The sequence below is a fragment of the Myotis nattereri genome (assembly GCF_964212035.1).
Source record: "Myotis nattereri genome assembly, chromosome: 5".
Taxonomy (NCBI): Eukaryota; Metazoa; Chordata; class Mammalia; order Chiroptera; family Vespertilionidae; genus Myotis; species Myotis nattereri.
In genome coordinates this window covers 50,575,439-50,598,392 of record NC_138080.1, presented here as the reverse complement: position 1 = coordinate 50,598,392, position 22,954 = coordinate 50,575,439, and the positions used below count along the sequence as shown (strand labels likewise).

General features: G+C 39.1%; 1 protein-coding gene and 1 pseudogene across 2 annotated transcripts; one reads left to right on the top strand and one right to left on the bottom strand.

Annotated features, from left to right (window-relative positions):
* Positions 1-2,337: 2,337 nt before the first annotated feature.
* APELA (apelin receptor early endogenous ligand) lies at positions 2,338-16,738 on the bottom strand (the record flags this gene model as incomplete). The annotated part of the gene is made up of 3 exons (XM_081091750.1): positions 2,338-3,034; positions 15,246-15,335; positions 16,663-16,738. 2 exons carry the CDS (start codon positions 16,736-16,738, stop codon positions 15,247-15,249), a joined length of 165 nt encoding a protein of 54 aa, XP_080947876.1. The 3' UTR covers positions 2,338-3,034; position 15,246.
* Positions 9,265-9,602, top strand: LOC308520241 (large ribosomal subunit protein eL33-like; annotated as a pseudogene). Its single transcript has one exon. The product of its transcript is annotated as a large ribosomal subunit protein eL33-like (transcript).
* Positions 16,739-22,954: the final 6,216 nt, after the last annotated feature.

The following is a 22,954-nucleotide window of genomic DNA, read 5'->3' as shown; positions in this document are numbered from 1 at the left end:
ACTGGTTGTTGAGTTTTTATAGATTTTGAGAATCTTTGCCCTTACTCTGATAATCTAGAATTAAGTTAAAAATCTTCTGTGGCAGGATACATGATAAGGCTGTTCAGTCTAAAATGCTTTAATTAAAAGGAACAAACAGTGGAATACAAATAAATGTCAGGGAACATTTCTATCATGCTGTGCTCTGTACTCTGAACATTTCTTATACAAACTAAGGACAACTAGACACTCAAATCACTGAGTTTTGTGTTTTTTTAATATGCACTGAGTGGCCAGATTATTGTGACCGGCCAGATTATTATGACCACCCCATCACAATGAAGTGAATTAGTTATGCAAATAATAATAATAATAATAATAATACCTTGAGAGTATTTGCTTAAGAAGTTTTCAATATTCAGTATTTTTGGAAGTGTCAACGAAGTACTGATGGGGTGGTCATAATAATCTGGCCACTCAGTATATATGTGTGTGTGTTTGTGTGTGTGTGTGTGTGTGTGTGTGTGTGTGTGTATACACACACACTAGAGGCCCGGTGCACAAAAATTCGTGCACTCAGGGGGGTCCCTCAGCCCGGCCTGTGTTCTCTTACAGTCCAGGACCCCTTGGGGGATGTCTGATTGACAGCTTAGGCCCGCTTCCCAGGGGATCAGGTCTAAGCTGGCAGTCAGACACCCCTCTGGCAGCCCAGGAGCCCTTGGGGAATATCCAACTAACGGCTTAGGCCTGCTCCCTGCTGTTAGTCGGACATCCTTAGTGCTACCACGGAGGTGGGAGAGGCTCCCGCCACCGCTGCTGCACTGGCCAGCCATGGGCCAGCTTCTGGCTGAGTGGTCCTTCCCCTGTGGAAGTGCACTGACCACCAGGGGACAACTCCTGCATTGAGCCCCCGGGTGGTTAGTGTGTGTCATAGCAATTGGTCCTTTTGCCATTAGGATCAATTTGCATATTACCTTTTTATTATATAGGATTTTATTGATTTCAAAGAGGAAGGGAGAGGGAGAGTTAGAAACATCAATGATGAGAGAGAATTACTGATCTGCTGTCTCTTGCACGCCCCCTATTGGGAATTGAGTCCATAATCCAGGCATCTGTCTTTGACTGGAATCAGGACCCTTTAGTCTGCACACTAATGCTTTATCCACTGAGCCAAACCAGCTAGGGCTCACTGGGTGTTTTTTTTATTATTATTATTAATAAATATATTTCTTTGTTGATTTCATAGAGAAAGGGAGAAGGGGAGAGAGAGAGAGAAGCATCAATGATGAGAATCATTGATTGGCTGCCTCTAGCAGGTCCCTTACTAGGGTTTGAACCCGGAACCCAGGCATGTGCCCTTGGCCGGAATCAAACCTGGGACTCTTCAGTCCGCAGGCCAATGCGCTATCCACTGAGCCAAACCAGCTAGGGCTCACTGGGTGTTTTATTGCACAATTATTTAAGTGGTTTGAGCAGAAATCTATAACCATTACTTTACAATGGTATAGGTGGATTTTAACTTTGTAGATGTATCTGAACTATATATTATTTTTCTTTTTGTACAAAATATATAAACAGATCAATAAGTACATGTTTTAAACATAAAGATAATTGATAATAGCTTATGTTTCTACTAAAATGCATTTGTGTAGAAGAATTATAATTTATCCAGAAAATAATTTAGAACTTCCCCAAATATCTAATTTAAATAAGAGGCAATACATTTTAGGAAACATCTTTTGTTTGTATGTAAATTTATTCACAGTGCTTTTTACAAGCACCTTCCATTCTAAAATACATCATTAATAAGCTATGAAAGGGAGATAAACTCCATGAAGTCAGAATTTCTATATCAGGTTCTTTATCAATCCCAACCTTTTATTTTTGCACAATAAAAGTTAATAGTTTATGGCTCCTCCTACTTTTGTACAAAGTAAAAATTTTAATCATGATATGAATTTGTAAATTTTATACCTGAATTAACTTATAGCAAAATAATAGAAATGTTATGACACCGAGTTAACAGTCTTTCAATAAATACAAATTAAGAGCATATTCAATAATTTGGGAACATCTAATTATCCATACAATTCAGAATTAGACAGGGTACTGTCCTTGTTGGGTAATCATTCATATTCCTAAATTCCTCTGATTTTTTTTTTTTTAACAAGTCTCACCACCACAGGTTGAACAGCACCACAACAGAGCCTAGCAGAATGATGAACACTCATGTTAGATATTGTCCAGCTGGGACTTCATTGGCATAACTATATTTTAAATGTCAACTTTAAGTGAGCCTTTTAAGAAACTACTGGTATACAAGTGAATCAAGGACAATAAACAGAACTTCAAAGGAAATCAAACACTGGCTTCTTGTAATTACATGATGAGAAAAAGATTCAGAAATGAACATTTCAGTTTTAAAATAAAATGAGCTACAATCAGTATTTCAAACGTCTTTTTACAACTTTAAGTGAATATTATTCAAAATAAAAATTCTTTCATAAACATTAAAGGCTATAATATAAAACTGGTAGCAATTAATAGCTTCTTTCTTAGTCTTTTTATATAAGTAACCGATGAACCAATTATTTTCTCTTCTGCAAAGCCAAATAGTCTTTGAAATTGATTCCAGATTTAGCATTTTAAAAAATAATCATTCAAACATATACAACATTATTTTAATATTTTTGAGGATTATAGGACTATGAAAGCCAAATTTTATATTCTTGCACTTTTTACTATTCAAAAGTCCAAAGACATTACAAAGTATTTTTCTTGCTAACCCATGTAAGAATTATAATGTGCAGAAAAGATGAGAGATTTTTTTATGCAGGTAATAACTGTGCTTCAGACTGTAATTGCTTTTCAATTCATGTTATTTTCCCTCTAAAAAGAAAACAGAAGAGAATCTTATGAAACTAATAAGATATCCCAGGTCCTTTCAAAGGATTCCTTTTCATATAGGAACAAGCAAGCACACGATTGTGTGGGTGGGTATTTTTCCTTCAATCCTCTTCTTCTGGCAGACCGGGTGAAGTCAGTAAAAGAAGATCTATATTTGAAAAGCAAAGGAAAAAGAACATATCAGAATAAGAAATGCAATCCAGCACACTAATTTACCCATGCTTATTTTTTTCAAATAGGCAGAGTTATGAAAATTTCATAATTTCAATAGAATAAAGGACAAAAACGCTCGATAATCTTAATAGACAAAGAAAAAACAGTTAATAAAACCCAACACTCTTCTTTCATGATAAAAACATTCAACACTAGGAATAGAAGGGAACCCCTTCAAATTGATAAAGAACATCTACAAAGACCCATAGTTAACTTCACGCTTAATAGTGAAAGACAGATTGCTTTCCATGTAAGATAAGGACTGAGACAAGGATGCCTGTTCTCACCACTTCTATTGAGCATTGTATGGGAGGTTCTAGTTAGGACTGCTAGGCAAGGAAAAGAAATAAAATACATTTAGATCAGAAATGAAGAAAGAAGTAAAACTATCGCTACTTGCATATAACATGCTTGTACATAGCAAATCCTAAGGAACATAATGAATCAATAATTTAATTAAGGTTACAGGGTATAAGATCAACAGCCATAAATTAATCATATATCTACTAGAGGCCCGATTCGTGCACTGGTGGGGTCCCTCGGCGTGGCCTGCGGGGATTGGGCCAAAACTGGCAGTCCCACGCCGCCTGCCACTTCAGCTCATCCGGGCCCCGCTGTGCCTGCCTGCTATGCCAGCCGTGGGCTCATGCCCAGTCAGTCCCGATCAGGAGAGGCTGGGGCTGCCATAGCAGCGCTCACCAGCCGTGAGCCCTATGTCTGGTGCCCTGTCAGGTCAGCTAAGTGGTGCTCCCACTGTGGGAGCACACTGACCACCAGGGGTCAGCTCCTGCATTGAGCATCTTCCCTTTGGTGGTCAGTGTGCATCATAGCAACTGGTCAACCGGTTGTGCATGGGTAGGGTCCCTAGACTTGGCCGGCGATTAGGGCCAACCGGGCCTTCCTTTTCCCAGCTGCTGGCTGCCAGTCAGGGCCTTCCTTCATTTTGTGCTGCCCCCTGGTGGTCAGCACACATTATAGCGAGTGGTCTATCTGTGTATCTACAAATAAATACATCTAAGTTTAGTGACCTGTAAAGAGACAAGGTAATATACAATTTGCATATTAGCCTTTTATTATATAGGATTAGCAATGAATACTTAAAAATGACATGAAGAAAATTTCATTTATAATACCAGCAAAAGAATAAAACACTTAGGAATAAATTAAACATCAAATGTGTAAAACTTGCATTCTAAAAATTATAAAACAGCCCTAGTTGGTTTGGCTCAGTGGATAGAGCAATAGCCTGCGGACTGAGGGTGCTGGGTTCGACTTTGATCAAGGGCACATGCCTGGTTGCAGGCTCAATCCCCAGTAGGGGGCATGCAGGAGGCAGCTGATCATGATTCTCTCCCATTGAAGTTTCTGTCTCTCTCCCTCTCCCTCTCCCTTCCTCTCTGAAATCAATAAAAATATGTTAAAAAAAATAAAAATTATAAAACATTTTGTGTGTGTGTTTTTTTTAAATGTTTTTATTGATTTTAGAGAGGGAGGAAGAAAGAGGGAGAAAGAGAAACATTGATTGGTTTCCTCCATTACCTACCTTGACCAGTGACTGAACCTGCAACCTGGGCATGTGCCCTGACTGGGAATCGAACCAGCAACCTTTCAGTGCACAGGACAATGCTCAACCAACTGAGCTATACCAGCCAGGCATAAAACATTGTTGAAAGAAATTAAAGTAGATATGAATAAATGGGAATATATATGCCATGTTATAGATTTAAAAATTTAATTGCCAACATAACTATACTTGCCATATTTATATACAGATTCAACACAATCCCTATCCAAATTACAGCTGGCTCTTTGCAGACATTGACAAGCTGATCCTAACATTCATATGGAAATTCTAGGGAACCAGAATAATCAAAGCAATCTTGAAGAATCCCAAAATTGGAGGATTCACAGTCTCAGCTTAAAAAATTGCTACAGCCCAGCCAGAGTGGCTCAGTGGTTGGCCTGTGAACCAGGAGGTCATGGTTCAATTTCAGGTCAGGGCTTGATCCCTAGAAGGTGGCATGCAGGAGGCAGTCAATTGATATTTCTGTTTCTCTTTCCCTTTCCCCTCTCTGAAGTCAATAAAAACATTTTGTAAAAAGAAAAATCATATTATCTAGCAATTTAACTCTTAGCCTTAGGAATATATACAAGAGAATTGAAAATATATGTTTTGTGCATATATTACAAATTTGCACATGAATGTTCTTAGTAGAACTGTTCTTAATAGCCAAATAATGAGAACAATAGGTGACAGGATAAACAAAATATGATTTTTCTATATGATAAAATTTTATTGTCATTAAAAAAGAATTATGTACTGATACATGCTACTACATGGATTGACCTTGAAAACAGTATGGTAAGTGAAAGATGGTATTGTTCAAAATAAATAAAATATAAGTATTTATCAATAGAGTCAAGTTAAATAAATTAAGGCTGTCCATACAATGAAATACCAGTCATTCAAAACAACTATCTGTGTATCTACAAATAAATGCATCTAAGTTTAGTGACCTGTAAAGAGGCAAGGTAATGAATACATTCCACATTTCATATGATACATACATATATATAAGATACATACATATATGTGTGTATGACATACACATACACACACACAATTTTTGTATACATAAAATGTTACTGTTGCCCTAACTGGTGTGGCTCAGTTGGGTGGAGCATCGTCCCATGCACTGAAGAGTCAAGGGTTTGATTCTCGGTCAGGGCACATTCCCAGGTTGTGAATTCAATCCCTGGTCGGGGTGGGTACTGGAAGCAACCAATTGATGTTTCTCTCTCACATAGATATTCATCTCCTCCCTTCGTCTGTAAAATCAATAAAAACATATCCTTGAGTGAAGATTAAAAAAATGTTACTGTTGGAGAAAAATGAGGAGTAAATGTAAAGTTGAAAGCTCTAACACAATTTCAATATAAATAAAATATGAAACCAAAAAACCTCAAAGTCCCCTCCCAAAGTTACTTGGGCCAGTGTAATGAGAAAAGTTGTATGTGGTACTCATGCACATGCACTCCTCCCACCCCAACCCCAAATGAAGTGACATTTGATTAAAGTCTAGATTGAGTAGAAATAACTAAGTAAAGATAAGAAAAAGCCTATCCTAGATTCTAGACAGAGAAGATAATGTGTGAAGGCCCTGAAAAGGAACAGGACACCTTTGGTAAACTCTCATAGCCACAGTGAGTCAGATAGAATTGGAGAGGTAGAGAAGTGCTTGATTGTGCAGTTTTATAGGTTACATTAAGAATTCTATTTCAAGATCTAGAGACAGAAGCATGGAACAGACTGTTGAATCTCAGAGGGAAGGTGGGGGTTGGTGGGTGGGTGAGGAGAGATTAACCAAATAACTTATATGCATAACCTATGGACACAGATAATAGTACAGTGAAGACTTGATGCAGGGGAGAGGGTAGAAGGGGTTGATGGGGAAAAAAAGGGGGGGGGGACATCTGTAATACTTCTAACAATAAAGATATATTTTTTAAGAAAAACAATTCTAGCCCTAGCTGGTTTGGCTCAGTGGATAGAGCCTGTGGACCAAAGGGTCCCGTGTTCAATTCCAGTCAAGGCATGTACCTTGATTTCAGGTTCCTCCCGGCCCTGGCCCTGGTCTGGGCTCCTGCAGGAGGCAACCAATTGATGTGTTTCTCTCATATCAATATTTCCCTCTGTCTTTCCCTCTCTCTTTCACTCTCTCTAAAAATCAATGGAAAAATATCCTCCGTGAGGATTAGGAAAAAAAAAAGAATTCTATTTTATTTTATTTTTTAAAATATTTTTTTATTGATTTCAGAGAGAAAGGGAGAGGGAGAGATAGCAACACCAATGATGAAAGAATCATTGATTGAACTATCTCTTGCATGCCCCCTACTGGGGCTGGAGCCCTCAATCCCTTGACCAGAATCGAACCTGGGACCCTTCAGTCCACAGGTGATGATCTATCCACTGAGCCAAACCGGCTAAGGCAAAAATTCTATTTTAATCCTAAGAGTAATGAGAAATCACTAAAGGGTCTTAAGCTGTATGAAGCTATAATATGAGGAATAGATAAAAGAGGAGCAAAAGTGGATGTGAGGAGTTTGGTGCAAAGTAGACAGTAGTTAGGCTTCCTCTCTCTAAGAATGTGCTCACGTGAGGATTAAAACAACAATAATAGCCCTAACCGGTTTGGCTCAGTGGATAGAGTGTCGGCCTGCGGACTGAAGGGTCCTGGGTTCGATTCCGGTCAAGGGCATGTACCTTGGCTGCGGGCACATTCCCAGTGGGGGGTGTGCAGGAGGCAGCTGATCGATGTTTCTGACTCTCTATCCCTCTCCCTTCCTCTCTGTAAAAAATCAATAAAATATATATTAAATAAATAAATAAATAAATAAATAAATAAATAAATAAAATAATAAAGAATCTTAGCGGGGAAAGGGAAGACTAGAGAAGACCAATCAGTGGATATGGAGAGAGGGGGTCAATATTCTGGAAAGCCTATTAGGTTGCAATAGTGGCAGTGGACTGAAAAATTTCAGAGGGAAGGTGGGGTGAGGAGTGGGAGGGGAGTGATTAACTGGGGAACTTATATGCATATACTGGTATGCATAGCCCATGGACACAGACAATAGAGTGGTGTAGTCCTGGAAGGGGCAGGTATGGGGTGGAGAGGTTCAATGGGAAAAAACACACAAAGCAACAAAGGGGACATTTGTAATACTTTAAACAATAAAGATAAACAAACAAACAAAAAATACATCCAAGTAAAAAATGTTGAAGTACTTAATTAAGAATGATTGTTTTTTTCTAAGTCACCTAAAAAGCAATAAATACTCCTTTGCTATTATATAAGAACTAGAGGCCCGGTGCATAAAATTTGTGCAGGGGGGGGGGGCAGGCGGGAGGCCCCTTAGCCAGGCTTGCGCCCTCTCACAGTCCGGGAGCCATCAGTTGGACATCCTTAGCGCTGCCATGGAGTCAGGAGAGGCTCCTGCCACCGCTGCTGCGTTCACCAGCTGTGAGCCCAGCTTCTGGCTGAGCAGCGCTCTCCCTGTGGGAGCGCACTGACCACCAGGGGGCAGCTCCTGTGTTAAGCGCCTGTCCTCTGGCGGTCAGTGCACGTCATAGCGCCGTTTGGTCTATTTGCATATTAGCCTTTTATTATATAAGATAATGTATTTTTCAAATATATTATTTTATTTTTTTAATATATTTTATTGATTTTTTTACAGAAAGGAAGTGAGGGGATAGAGAGTTGGAAACATCGATGAGAGAGAAACATCGATCAGCTGCCTCCTGCACACCTCCCACTGGGGATGTGCCCGCAACCAAGGTACATGCCCCCGACTGGAATCAAACCCGGGACCCTTCAGTCGCAGGCCGATGCTCTATCTACTGAGCCAGACCAGTCAGGGCTCAAATATATTATTGCTATATAATAATAAAGTTAACCGAATAGTCTAGGTCACTAATTGAATACACAACTGAGGACAAAGTAAAGACAAAAGATTTATGCTAAGAAGAAATTTTAGACCCCTGAACAACTTGATAGGGAGCTGCTACTTTAAGTAAATATTTGCAGAAAGAATTATTACAGACTTTGTAATGAAAATCAGTTTCCAAGGTGAAGAAAACTTTGAAATGAGGATTTAGTTCATCATATACATCAGTACATATGCAGAAATATGCATTTATTAACATAACAACTATACTATATTTTTTATATTCAATACATAATATATATTATCATTAAGGCATCATAATCTTTATACAAAAGTTTTATCTTATCAGTAAATTAAAAACTTTAGGGATTTTCTCTGAGCAGGGTCTTTGGACACTGGACTGTGATTGAGAAAACAATAATTTTCTGTTTAATTTTAAGGAAGATATACCAGATATTATAGCCCATGAAGGAATCCCCTATACTTAACGCTACTTTCAGGCCATTCACACACTGTAAAGATGTATACTCTAAACTTTAGGGGCCCTATCTTATCTTCAATGTGCTCACATTCAAATATGAATAAAATTTGACAAAATAAAGAAGAATATGATAATTGTCAACAGTCTGGCCCAAATAAACTTATCACACAAACAAAAAAGAAGAATATGATCAATGGCTTTTAAAAATATAGTGGTATTTTTCCACCATCTTGGACCCTATGGAGGCCTGCTGGGAACAGGACTTCTATAAGGACAACTATGGAAGGCTGTGGTCCAAGGCCATTTTTGCTGGCTAGAAGCGGGGTCTCCGGGACCAGAGGGAGCACACAGCTCTTCTAAAAATTGAAGGTGTTTATGCTGGAGATGAAACAGAATTCTATCTAAGTACAACACAGTGACTCCTGGTGGCAAACCAAACAAAACCAGAGTAATCTGGGGAAAGGTAACTCATGCTCATGGAAACAGTGGCATGGTTCTTGCTAAATTCAGAAGCCACCTTCCTGCTAAGGCCATTGGACACAGAATCTGTGTAATGCTGTACCCCTCAAGGATTTAAACTTACTGAAAATAAATAAAATGGATTTGTTTCCTGTGCTTTGGTTTAAAAAAATTATATGGTGGTAAAAAACAAAATAAAACCTACTGATTAAAATGCTGTGATTGTTAAGAGAGTAGAAGATTATTTTACGTTAGTTGGATCAGGGTGGGCCTTGTATAGAAAATGGGATTTGAAAAGAACCCCAGGGGATGGAAAGTGTTATAATTTGATGAGATCAAGGAAGCAATTAATTCCTGGAGGAGGAAACACTTCCAGCAGAGATAGGAAATCAAAGTTCAGTTTGGCAGTTAGTATTAGGAGATAAAAAGATGAAAATGTGTGATGGGATCTAATGATGGCAAGTTTTAAATGCTAAAATAATAAAAGTTTCATTTCACTTCTTTTTTTTTTTTTTTTAAGGGAAAGTGTGAACTTCTTTTTTTTTTTTTTTAAATATATTTTATTGGTTTTTTTACGGAGAGGAAGGGAGAAGGATAGAGAGTTAGAAACATCGATGAGAGAGAAACATCGATCAGCTGCCTCCTGCACACCCCCAACTGGGGATGTGCCCGCAACCAAGGTACATGCCTTGACCAGAATCGAACCTGGGACCCTTCAGTCCACTGAGCCAAACCGGTCAGGGCTCATTTCATTTCTTTTAGCAACATTTGTGGAATGCCTGCTATATTTTGGGCACTTTTTTTTGGCTGAAGATACAAAGGTAAATACAGCCATTGTTGATAGTTTAGGTAAGCTACTCCATGTTACTGCTGCCTCAGCATTCCTTTTGTTTGGCTTAGAGGCCTGCAAAGACCTTAGATGAGACTAGCTCCCTTATACAAATACATGTCCTGGACAGCAGTCACAGAGTCACAAGCAAATGTAAGTTCCTGATTTTGACTTCTCCAACAGCCCTTGTGATCAATAGGCTCCCCTGCCTCCTAGGGCAAGTATACTTTATGTATCTCTTAGATAAGACCCTTTTGGTACTTACCAAAACCCATCTCTTTTTATTTGAATTTACCAATCCAACCCTAGTTCAGGAATGCCAACACACTCTATCCACAAACTCTAATACAGGCATGTGCCCCAGCCCCCTATCTTTAGCTCTTGCTTTTGCTGGCTGTCTCCATTCTGCCTTGGCCTCCCCATTTGGCCCCTCCAGGCATGCCATGAGTAATACTTTACTGCAATTTATCTCTAGTCAGCTGTTGAATTAAGGCTTACCATTCTGTACTCTGGGTGCTCCACTTAACAATGTTAATTTAACAAAGTCAGAACACCACACTCTGCCTTCTGCCTTCAGGAAATTTACAGCACACTGAGGGCAGAGGGGAAGAATGCAGTCAGTTATTAACACATTACTACTATAATGCAGTGAGTCAAGTACTCTGACAGAAGTACACAAATGGTGCTGAGAGAAAAAGTGGGCATCAAAAACAATTGGTAAGATTTCTTGAAGGATGAATTGATAATGAAGGAAAGAAAAAAGGACATTGAAGGCAGAAGTGCAGCAAGAGGTGAAGAATTGATTGACTTTAAAGTAATGGTAATAATAAAAATTTTAGCCACTATCTATTTAGCACTTAGTATGTGCTAGGGATGCTTATGATAAGGTTCAGTACCATTGCTAGCTCCCTCTTACGGGTCTGGAAGTGGAGGGAGACTTAGAAAGGATAAGTGGCTTACCAATGATCACCAGTGAGTGAGCTATATGACCAGAAAGTCTAAAACAGTCTCAATTCTTTCTTATTCCCTTTGGGAGAGGGAGGGGGAGAAGCGGTGACAGATGATGCTGAAGAGGTACAATTTGTAAGGTGCTTTTTGTTAAATATGGGAGTTCTAATTTTCTGAAGGCTACAGGGACACATAAGGATTTTAATCTTGGATTTAGTTTGGAAAGATCAGATGATAAAAATAGACTTTCCAGAACCAGAACTGGAGGCTGGAGTGATCAGTTAAAGTATTGAAGTCATGCTGGGGAGATATAACAGGCACTAAGACAGTAGTAATCGAGATGAAGAGAAGGGAACATTGAAAAATAAATATTTCAAGCCTAGCCAGCATGGCTCAGTGCTTGAGCATTGATCTATGAACTAGGAGGTCATGGTTTGGTTCGATTCCCTGCCAGGGCATATGCGCAGGTTGCGGGCTTGATCCCCAATGTGGGGCATGCAGGAGGCAGCTGATCGATGATTCTCTCTCGTCATTGATGTTTTTCTCTCCCTCTCCTTTCTTCTTTTTCTAAAATCAATAAAAACATATTTTTAAAATATTTCAAGGTAGAAATGATAATCCTGGTAAGCCAACTAGAATTAAATATTAGGGCACTGTGTTCAGATAATTACATTGAGACAGTAACATGTGTATTTCATAGAATATGGTATCTTACATAGTAAACATCTAAATATGGTATCTTTACAATTCTCCAAATCTTGAGAAAACAGGAGAAATATTTTAGTGGGAGGAATTGAAGAATTTACTTTTAGGTGTTCATTTACATTAATTGGATCAGGGTGGGCTCATATAGAGAATGGGATTTGAAGAGAACCCTATGCGGGGAAAAGGTTTAAACTTGATGAGATGAGCCCTGCTAAAGTGGAGATTCTGTGCTGAAGGCAAAGTTGGCTTTCAGTTCAGCCAAAAAGGCAGAATGGAGCAAGAAGGGCCAAAACAATAGGACACTTGTGAAAAGAAAGGGGAGGCAGGCCAGGTCAAGGAAGTAGGAGGTCCATAACTTTGAGAGGTAAGAATAAGGCAGAAAATAGAGAACAAGACATTTTGAATGGTAATCAAGGATAGCAATTATAAAATTGTATACCTGAAACCTATATAATTTTGTTAACCAATGGCACACCAATAAATTAAAAAGAAATTTAAAAAACAGGGGCAAGAGAATATTATCTGGTCTCAATTTATAAAAGGTAACTTGACCAAATTTCTTTTCATAGCATTACTTCTGGTAAGTGAAAATGGGCAAGAGAGTGGGAAGATTTTGACTTTACATACTTTCATACTGTTAGAAAAAATTTTACACCATGAAAATGTATTATAATTATTAAAAAGCTAGATGGAGCATGTACTAATAGGGTATGTAGTTATCTAAAGTACACATTTAAATAAAAGTATTACTGTAGTAAGATTTCACTGTTGGAAAGGGCAAATCATTAGAGTCTAAAACCCTACTCCATTTTCCACTCTAGCTCTCATATTAACCTGTAAGCTTGGCATTCCTGACACCCTTTCTCTTGCTTTCCTCCACTCTAATTCACTTATGCTGAAATATTTCTGTGAGAAAAAAATAAAAATCAAGAAAATGAATTGTATGCAGCGTAGGTTTTCTATTTGATTAAGTCTATTTCTTTTTAATTGTTAGGAAATCTTACTGAGGATCGCTGAAGAGGACTCTAGGAGCTGAAAAAGTTGATATTCAAGGTAGTAGAACGTTCCTATTAAGTGAGTTGAAAGTCTAAACCATTGTAAAGGGTTAATCTGGAAAAATTCCGGTTAACTGTTTACCTTACCTATTCTTTTACACTTTTACTTGACCCTAACTGAATCAAGTAGCCCCATGTGATTTTATCTAAAGCGTGCAGGAAACAGAGGGGAATAAATGAAAGGGCTGTTCTGCCTCAGAGTTCCACTACCTCAGTCTAGTGTGCCTTTACCCAGTATACAAGTTGTCAAAGATGTTTTGTTGCAAGATATATAAAAAGCGTGCAAAGATGTAGGACAGTGAGAATTGTGCTACCAAATTTGAAGGTAGCACTTGTGATAACACTGGTTCAGCAAGATCTTGGAAAATTATCTAATGTTTATCTTGCATTGGTTCTTATACTATCTCTGGATTCCAAAATAAGGCTTTTATATCTTCTTCAAAGAACTGTGGCTGGAATGTAGGACTAGTCTAAACACTGACAAAATGAATGCTGTAAGCTGAGCAGTTCTTTAAGGGAATCAGCCTAATTTTATAAAGGGTTGCTATTATTAAATGTTTTATATGGCCTCCACTGAAATTTCCCTTTGGTTTACAAATTTGGTTTGTAGGTCAGAATTTTTCCTTAACTTTGACAATTCAAATTTCCCAACTCTATCATGTTTACTTGAAACACTAGTTTTTATGGCATGCGGTTTGTAGAGAAAGCCAATATAACCTGCGGCTAACTAAGGGCTTTTATTCGCAGTTATGTAAGGTATCTTGCTCTGTATATGCAGGAATTCCCTTGCTATTGTGAAATAGCTCCTCTCCCCTTTGTTATTTGTGGGGGAGTGCTGGGAAAATCTTGAACTTCTCCACTCCTCCTCAGCACAAATTTTACCATTAATTTTTAGATGTGAGAGAGAAATGCATTATTAACACACAGCAAAGGATTCTTTAAAAATAAAATCCTTTTAAAGCATGTTTGAGCCTCTACTAATTGTTTTCTCAGGAACTTATTGTATCTTTATGGATTCTTCCACCAAATTTATTTTTCAAATGTTGATAGCAATAGTAATTTGTTATAGATTACAGGCATAGAGAACTTGGCGTTTTGTCTTAGTTCTCATGATAAATGCTTACTAGTGAAATGCTCATTACTGAATTGCTCTTCCTTCTTTTAATGTTCTACTCAGGACTTTCACTGGGTTTGAAAACCACATATTAAACAATAGGTATATTTCTTTCATGAATAATGCCATAAACACTACAATCTATTGGTCAACTAAATAAGCAAATTCAGCAATTGCCTATGTGTTAACCAGCCGAGGAATATTTCTATGGCATTTTTTTAAAGGAAGAATATACTTAATGACTTAACTAGCTTAAAATAATTACAATGGAATGCCAAGTTATTTATTTTTGGTATGAAATAACTTAAACTTTGGGCAGTGTTTGAAGTTGAGTGATTCAGATGGTATTACTGGTGGTGGTGGTGGTGTAAAATCATAGGTCTTTTAATTATCTTTTTTTTTTTTTTTCAATGAAAAAGAAGGGGGAGGAGCAAAAATCTATTTGGAATTTATCCTTAAAGATGCAACCATCACGACCAGTCCTGTGAGTGAGGCTGTAAAGTTGCTGTGCCATTAATATTAAGTTGATTTTACAGATGAAAAGAAATATTTTCAGGAAAAATAAACTGCATATTGAGGCTAGCACATCATTCACCTAGTGTTGTTGGGCAAATACACCCATATGCTGAAGCACACAGTGGCCTTAATGGGAAATATACTTGTTCCGGATAACTAAGGAGCTATTAAATGTTTTTCAAAACACATATTTAAATAGATACTTTTATAATTATATTATCCTGGTGCCTGATATTTAAATAATAATGGTCAAACATACATAATAGTATTAATCCCCATATAACTCTCATTCGGATTCAACTATTATCAAGATTTTCCTCATCTATCCCATTAAATTATTTTTAATCATCATGTCATTTCACTCTTTTTTTAAATAATTCTTTATTGTTGAAAGTATTACATATGTCTCCCCTTTCCCCCAGTTGGTCCCCTCCAGCTTATTTCACTCTTTCATCTGTTAGCATGCATCTCTTACACTGACATTACCATAAAGCATTATCACCTGTAACAAAATATGAATACACATTCTTTGGTACCTATTTTCAGTCTGGAATGCTGCCTAAATGTAGGAAAGCTATTTTCCATCAGAAATACCTCAGGGGAAGGGCACTCGTGAATGGAGAGGCATACATCTCCTCTGATGGCAGCTGAGTCTGTGTAGTTTTCTTCTCATTGCCAAATTAGCTGAGGGGATAAAAAGAGAAGTATTAGGAGCATTTTTCTGAAAATGAACTGTTGTTTAGTCTGGGGGATGCAAGAGAATATTTAGAATTCAAACTATAGTGTGATTTGCTACTTGTTCAGATGTGATTATGATATAAAAAATTAATGTGATGCAAATACACAAGGTATATTCCCAGCAGTTCATGTTTATAGCAATATCCTCCTCCTTCTACACGTCTTCTTCCTAAATGCTCCTGGACCTTTTATTTTATGTAGTGAATTAATCACAAATGTTTTACAAGAACATTATCCAAGGTGTTACATATTTCAGAAAAGTAGAAATGGTTTGAATAGCAATTGCTGTAAACATTAAGAAGGAATGCTTTCTGAGTTTCTAATTAGGAACATTTTTCTTATGTATGTAAAAGGGCACACCAGGGGATTCCATTTGAAATAACCTCAGTGATCAAACTTCTGATTAACTAAAAGGCAGAGACTGACTTTTTAACCAGTTACTTACCATTTTCTGTCCTAAATGGAGAATTACATTATCAAGTGAATAATGGAACATATTTGGATATAAATATAACTACCTTTCTATTTATATTTAGGATTGCTTGTTCCTGAGTCAGAAAACGTCCTAATATTTTTTCTTGCCAGTGCTTTGAAACCTTAGATATTTGGTTTTGAAGTAAAAGCACATTAAAATAACTGTTTACTAAATTTCTGTTGGATAAGAACAACGCAAATGATATCATTTTTGAAAAATATGTCAAGTAAATTAATATTTATCTTGACCATACATATTTTTGACACTTTTGGGTTTATTAGCTTAATAATACTAAATTGTACTTTCTTGTTTTAAGTGACACATCAAATTATATAACTGGAAATAATAGCTATTGATCCATTTTAAGAATTCATCTACAATTTGCCACATTATGATTTTTATATGCTGTGAATTCAGTTAACATTGACCCATTGCAGCCAGCAACATGCTCTTTTAATAAATTGCTTGGGATTTGCATTTTACCTAAAAATCTATAATAGACCAAACATTTCCGTTCCTTTTTACTTGTAAGAACAACATATCTACAAAAGCTAAGGGGTCTTTACATTAGAAAAATAGTGGTAAAATATTTACCATCATTTTAATATCCCGCAATTTTTTAAATATCCAAATAATGGACCTAACAAGATAGAAAGAATACTTCTGAAGTCCTACACAACCCCAGTACCCTCAAGCACACCTAAGAGATTTTCAACATAAACATAATCATGCTCAGAGACTCATGAACAACAACAGGCATAAAAACAAGTTACTCTTACAAATATATCAAAGTCTTACCTGGTCTCTGTCCATTGATAAGAAGAAGACTCATCATAACAATTAAAAATACAAAAAGTAATTGTTGAAATCTCATTTTTCTGCCACACTAAAATGGAGCAGTAGCTCTCAAAGTAAATCAAACTCCTTTGAACAGCCTGTGCAATATCTGTGTGGCTCTTCTCACATTCTAATGACAAACCTCGGAGAACTGCCAGCTGCCTTTTCCAGAAAGGTTAATGATCACATCAGACAAGGTTACTGGTGTGTTGTGCTGCGGTCAGAGCCTCCCCCGGCCCCAAACCCCTCCTCCACTCCCCTCCTCCTTCCCCTCTGCCACGCCCCTTCATTTCCATAAGCAAATATTGGTGAAATAAACCATTCAAGTGTGCTGTAACTTCAGTGGAAGCCTCCTCTGGAAGCTTTTAGGAGAGACTGATTTAATTCCATCTGGATTTGGCGAAATATGTAAAACTAGGCATGGCTTTGCCTCCTCCCCTCAACACTTGCATCTGTTTAAACTCTGTGTTGCCCATATTGGTCCCACGTGCAGAAACCAGTGGCAATGACAGGAAGTCTCTCCTTTGTCCTTTTTCAGAAGGAATTCTGAAGCTCTAACTCGACTCCCAAATGCTTTGTGGCAGAATGTGCTGAATTGCTCTCCCATTACCAAATCTACGGCAAAGTGGTGCCTATTCATCTTAAATCTCTAAAATGCTTAATCTATGCGGGTTTATATCAATAAACATTCCTGGGGTTTAGAATGTTCTGCAATCAATCTGAAAAGAATTTATACTTTTATTTTGTAAAGTGCCATTTAAAAAGTAATGATCATTTTTATCTGCAGTATGTCTAGGATTTTTAAAAAAAGGAAGTGTAGACAAGTCACAAACTCATGAAATCTGTGTTCTGTTAAAAATTTTATATGTGGTGAAATACCAGGCTAACAGAATAGCACGGTCACAGAAATCAGAGCTCTCCCGACACATTCAGAAGGCACAAAAACCATCAGTGTTGTCTTCTCACACATGCACCAACATCTCTTCTTGCTTAAAGTGCTTCCTTCTCCGTGATGAACTGAAGTTACTATACTTACTATAAAGTAAACCAAAAGAATCATGAAGAGACACTTTTGAAACACTTGTAGAGCCAAAACACCAAATCTAGAGCATATGCAGCATATGAACTATCAGCAATTTGTGACATTTGGTCTCTTTAGATTCAGGTAGTTGGTACACAACCCTGGGCTTACTGAGTTTTGAAATTAATGTATGATTTGTCTTGATCTTGCAAGTCAGTTTGTAAAATTCCCTGCCTGCCTAATGTGGATACGAAAGGGGCCATATACTGAACCTGACAAGCTCAGGGAGGCCTACATAGTGCCTGACCAAAGCAGTTCTTGGTGGGTTGTCACGTGCTCGGCCGGTATTTTCCCCTAACAAAGGTCAATCTTTACCTCAACTGAGCCTGCCTGTTGCCTTTTTTTTTTTTTTTTTTCATCTACAATAACATACCTGATAATGTACCTTTGGAATATCAAAGTAATTTCCTTTTTTTTTCTGAACCCCTCAAAGCACAACCACTGCACCAGAGCAGAGACCACAAATCCTCTCATTGTTATTATTATCATGTCAGTTGTTAACTGTTAACCACTCTATACCCACCTAAGTAAAAGAAGCATGTGTCTACCCTCTTCCTTTTTATCCTTTCCCAGAGATTTCCCAGCTTTGCTTTCTCTCCCCTCCCTTATCTATCACTAATGCACTTCATGTAAACCCCCTTCCGTCTTCCCCTTTGATTCTGATGTATAAAATAAGTGGTAATACTGCCATTTCCTGGAGCATTTTCTCAATCCATTGAGATTCTGCTTCCTGGCAATTGTCAGTTTGTCTCAAATAAACTCATAAAAAATTCTTATAGATTTGGATGTTTCTTATATTTGTGGTAGGCAGTTAGACAGACATGAACAGTGCAAGGATGATGGGCCAGGTCCAGAAGGTTACCAGGGAGGAAATTCCTGGGTGCCTAGCAAAGGACAATTGTAGGTGGGACCTCATCCCCAGGGTGACCTTTCCTCCCCTAGTATATCACTGGTCATTCGGTTTGGACCCCCTGATCTTTTCTACAATAGAGATAACATCTAGGCCTCAGTTGTATTTCAGCTTCAGGCCCAGATAAGCAGCAAAACCAGACACCCCCTCCCCTCCCAACACGCCCCCTCCTACACCCCCCCCCCCCCGCCCCAGCTGACCTCAGAACCAGACTAATTGAATAATGAGCCCCTGCCCAGGCGCTGACCAATAAATCACAACCCTGAAAGGACACACCTGGAAAGCTGCTGAATATTCTATTGAGATCTTCCCCTAGGACCTCCCCTAAAATCTCTACCTTTAAAACCCTTAAGACAGCCCTAGCCGATTTGGCTCCGTGGCTAGAGCATCGGCCAGGGGACTGAAGGGTCCTGAGTTAGATTCCTGTCAAGGACACACATCTTGATTGCAGGCTCAATCTGGCCAGGGTGCATATGGGAGGCAAACAATGGATGTGTTTCTCTCATCTCTCTCTCTCTCTCTCTCTCTCTCTCTCTCTCTCTCTCTCTCTCTCTTTCTCTCTCTCTCTCTCCCCCCCCCCCCCCTTCCCTTCCACTCTCTCCAAGCATCAATGGAAAAATATCCTCAGGTGAGGATTAACAAAAAAACCACCACCACTACCACCAAAAAACAAAATACCCTTAGGACAGAGGGAGGATCCAGTGCACTGTCCCTCCAGGAGTACACAGACGCCTTTTCCTTCCCCTCCCTAACCTGCCTCCACAGACATATCACCTTTACCTTCCTTACCGCTAAGCTCCTTACCTCTATAACTTATTTCCTAAGCCTATTTCTTCTAGGAATTACTTCTTCCTCTGTGATTTTCCCAATGAATGTTCTCTTATAGTTTGAATCTTGGCTTTGAATTCTTTTCCTAGCCAGAACTCCAGTACCAAGGTTGCTGAACCCAGGTCCCGGTCTGATCCCATGTGTCTAACACCTGGTGCTGTTTTTGCCACCCACAACACCTTGTCACTAGCTATGCATGCACCTCATAAAAGGCAATAGCATTCAGAAATTCTTAAAATCCAAAGAATATTTGCCTGTTTGGAGACTGGAAGCATAATGTTAAAGGGTACTATATTACCATGCTGTATTTGTGCATCACTACATACAGTTGAATATAACACTTTGGACTCATAAAAATGTTTTATGAATGGCAAACAGTGCCTCAGATCATTACTTCCCCTGCAAGGTTCTCTGTACAGTCACAATGGAAAACAGTAAGCTAACAAGGTTGAGTGTTAAATCAATCAAACTAACGAAGACCAGTATAGATTTTAACAATATAATTTCAAGACAAGTTTTAAATCTACTCAAAGGTTAGGTTATCTATGGATAAAGCAGTGACCACCACAGACTGCACACATAGATTACAATGTTTATATTTTATTATCAGAAGATCAACGATGAACTAAAATGTGCCGAATATAAGCAAATACTGTGTAAGACATCTCCAGAGGGTGCAGCAAAGTGTTGTATTCGTCATGTAACCACTTTGAAGATCAATTTTCTCATTAAAAAAATGAGATAAAATACCTGGTTTCCCTCTTACAAGAGTTGTAAAGGTTTAGCAAGATAATGGATTAAGTTTATGAAAGTTAATAGATTATTTATGTATACATTTTAAAATTATTCTTTCAAAAAACAACTTAAGGAAGATGATGGTGATGATGTTTAAGCAGTTGATTGCTGGAGTATAGTAGTAAAGTGTTATAAAATTGAGGGGTAAACTGTAATTCTAAACATTGAAGGACAATAACAAATGATCCAGCATTTCTATGGAATGCAAGTCAACAATTGCGGTAAATCATTCATGTTAGTATTGAGCAACCGGGCATGGCAGAATCTTGGTAGCAAAGTGGTAAGTCAAAACGATGCAAGTGGCTCTGCAAACAGGATGTTTGGCCTGCAACCAGATGAAAATGATAAATCATCTTTGTTTATGTGAACAGAAGCCCTAACTTCCACCCCAACTACAGTAAAGGTCAGCCTCTTTGAGAGTAATGCACTGTCCCTCTGGGCCAGGTGCCATGCAAAAATGCATCACATATATTACAGCACTTAATATTCCTCAAAACATTCTGAAACATTATTTCCTGTTTACTAAATGAGAAAACTATCAACTAAAGAGGTTGTAACCGCCAAGGCAACGCAACTGGGAAGAGGAATAGATGGAATTCAAATACCATGACCTGAGCTTTAATCCATTTGCCTATCCTCCTATCTAAGGTCAAAATTCTAATTCTTGTAATAATGGCCTATTGAAGCTAGCCTATATAATAAAAGCGTAATATGTTAAGCGTCTGATCGTTCATTCGACTGTTCGTTCAACCATTCCACCAGTCGCTGTGATGTGCACTGACCACTAGGGGGCAGATGCTCTGACCTGTAGGTTAGCTTGTTGCTGGGGTCCGGCCAATAGGGACTGGGCAGAAGGACCGGACACACCCTGGAGCCCTCCCATGGTTCCTCCCTGGCCGGCCAACTTCCTGCGGCCCCTCCCCGGCCAGCTGATCCCCATCAGCCCTGATCCGGGACTGGGTGAGATGATCCCGATTGGCCCCGATCACTGGCCAGGCCAAGGGACCCCACCTGTACACCGGGCCTCTAGTTATAAACATAAGTTAGGGAAATGCTTATACTGGGTTGAACAGTGTCTTCTCCAAATTCATGCCAACCTAGAACCTCAGAATGTCACCTTATTTGGAAATAGGGTCTTTACAAATGTAATTAGTTAATATTGAGGTCACACTGGAGTAGGTTGGGCTCTAAATCTAATATGACTGGTGTCCTTATAACAAAAGAAGAGGCACAGAGACATACAGGGACATACAGGGAGAATGCCATGTGACAGCAGAGCTAGAGACTGGAGTTATGCTGCTACGAGACAAGGATTGCCAGCAACCACCAGAGTCAGGAGAGAAGCATAGGACATATTCTCCCTCTGAATCTCCAAGAAGGAATTGAACCTTCTGACACTTTGATTTTGGACTATTTGCCTCCTGAATAGTGAGAGAATAAACTTCTGTTGTTTTAATCTACCTGGTTTGTGTTTCTTTGTTGTAATTGACCTAGGAAACCAGTACTGATGCATATATTACATAATTAGATTATTCTCTATGTAATTTTATAAAAAAATACTAGGGGCCTAGTGCACGAATTCATGCACCTTGAAAGGAACTGTGGGCCATGAGGCTGTGGTGGGCAGAGGGGCGGGTCTCGGCCCATCATCCACGCTGCGCCCGGCCCCTCCCACCATGGCCCCCTGGTTCCCTGTCTGCTGGCAGCCCCGCTCCCACACACTGACAGTGCCGGCCCCTCCCGCAGCTGCTTCTGGTGCCAGCCCCAATCACTCCATGCTGTCAGTGGATGCAAGCGGCAGCTGCTGCCCTGATCACTCCTCAGGAGCAGGGGTAGGTGGAGAAGCCCTCAGGGGTGATCAGGGTCAGCAGCTGCTGCTCGCACCTGCTGACAGCACTGAGCAACTGGGACTAGCGCTGGGTGCTGGCAGTGGGTGTGAGCAGTGGCTCCGGCTCCAGCGCCAGCAGTGGGTGTAAGCAGCAGCTCCAGCCCTGGCAGTGGGTGTGAGCGGCAGCTCCGGTGCCAGCAGTGGATGCAACTGCTGGGCAGGACCACGGTGCGTGGGAGCAAAGAATTTTCAGTAGACACCAGAGGCTCACCCTGATGACAGCGACTGGCACCCTGCCTTGGTCTGGCGCCCCCACTCACCTGCTCCACCATCCTGCCATGGCCAATGCCCACCATGTTCTGCGCACACCCCCTGGAGGTAGTGCACGTCATAGAGACCGGTTGTTCAGTTGTTTGGTTGTTCCCCCGTTTGGTCTATTTGCATATTAGGGTTTTATATATATGTAGATATATTTTATGTTGGCATACTATAGTAGTATATGCCAGGTATTAACAGAAGTTATTTTATTTAGACATCATAATCTTATCATGTAAGTTTCATCTCTATTTTACAGATGAGAGAACAAACTAAGTGACTTACAGAGAATTAAGTGACTTGTCCCAACTTAAATGAAATAGCTAATAGCAAAGCAAAGATGAGGCCTGTATTTATCCAGTCCTGTGCCTTTTACTCCTTTGAATTTGATCCTATGCCCTCATTTTTCTAAAGAAAGCTTGCCCCATCTCACTTGCATCTTTTTTTTCTCTCTTCTCACTTGCATCTTAATCTTTCCTTCCCTATAAACATGCTC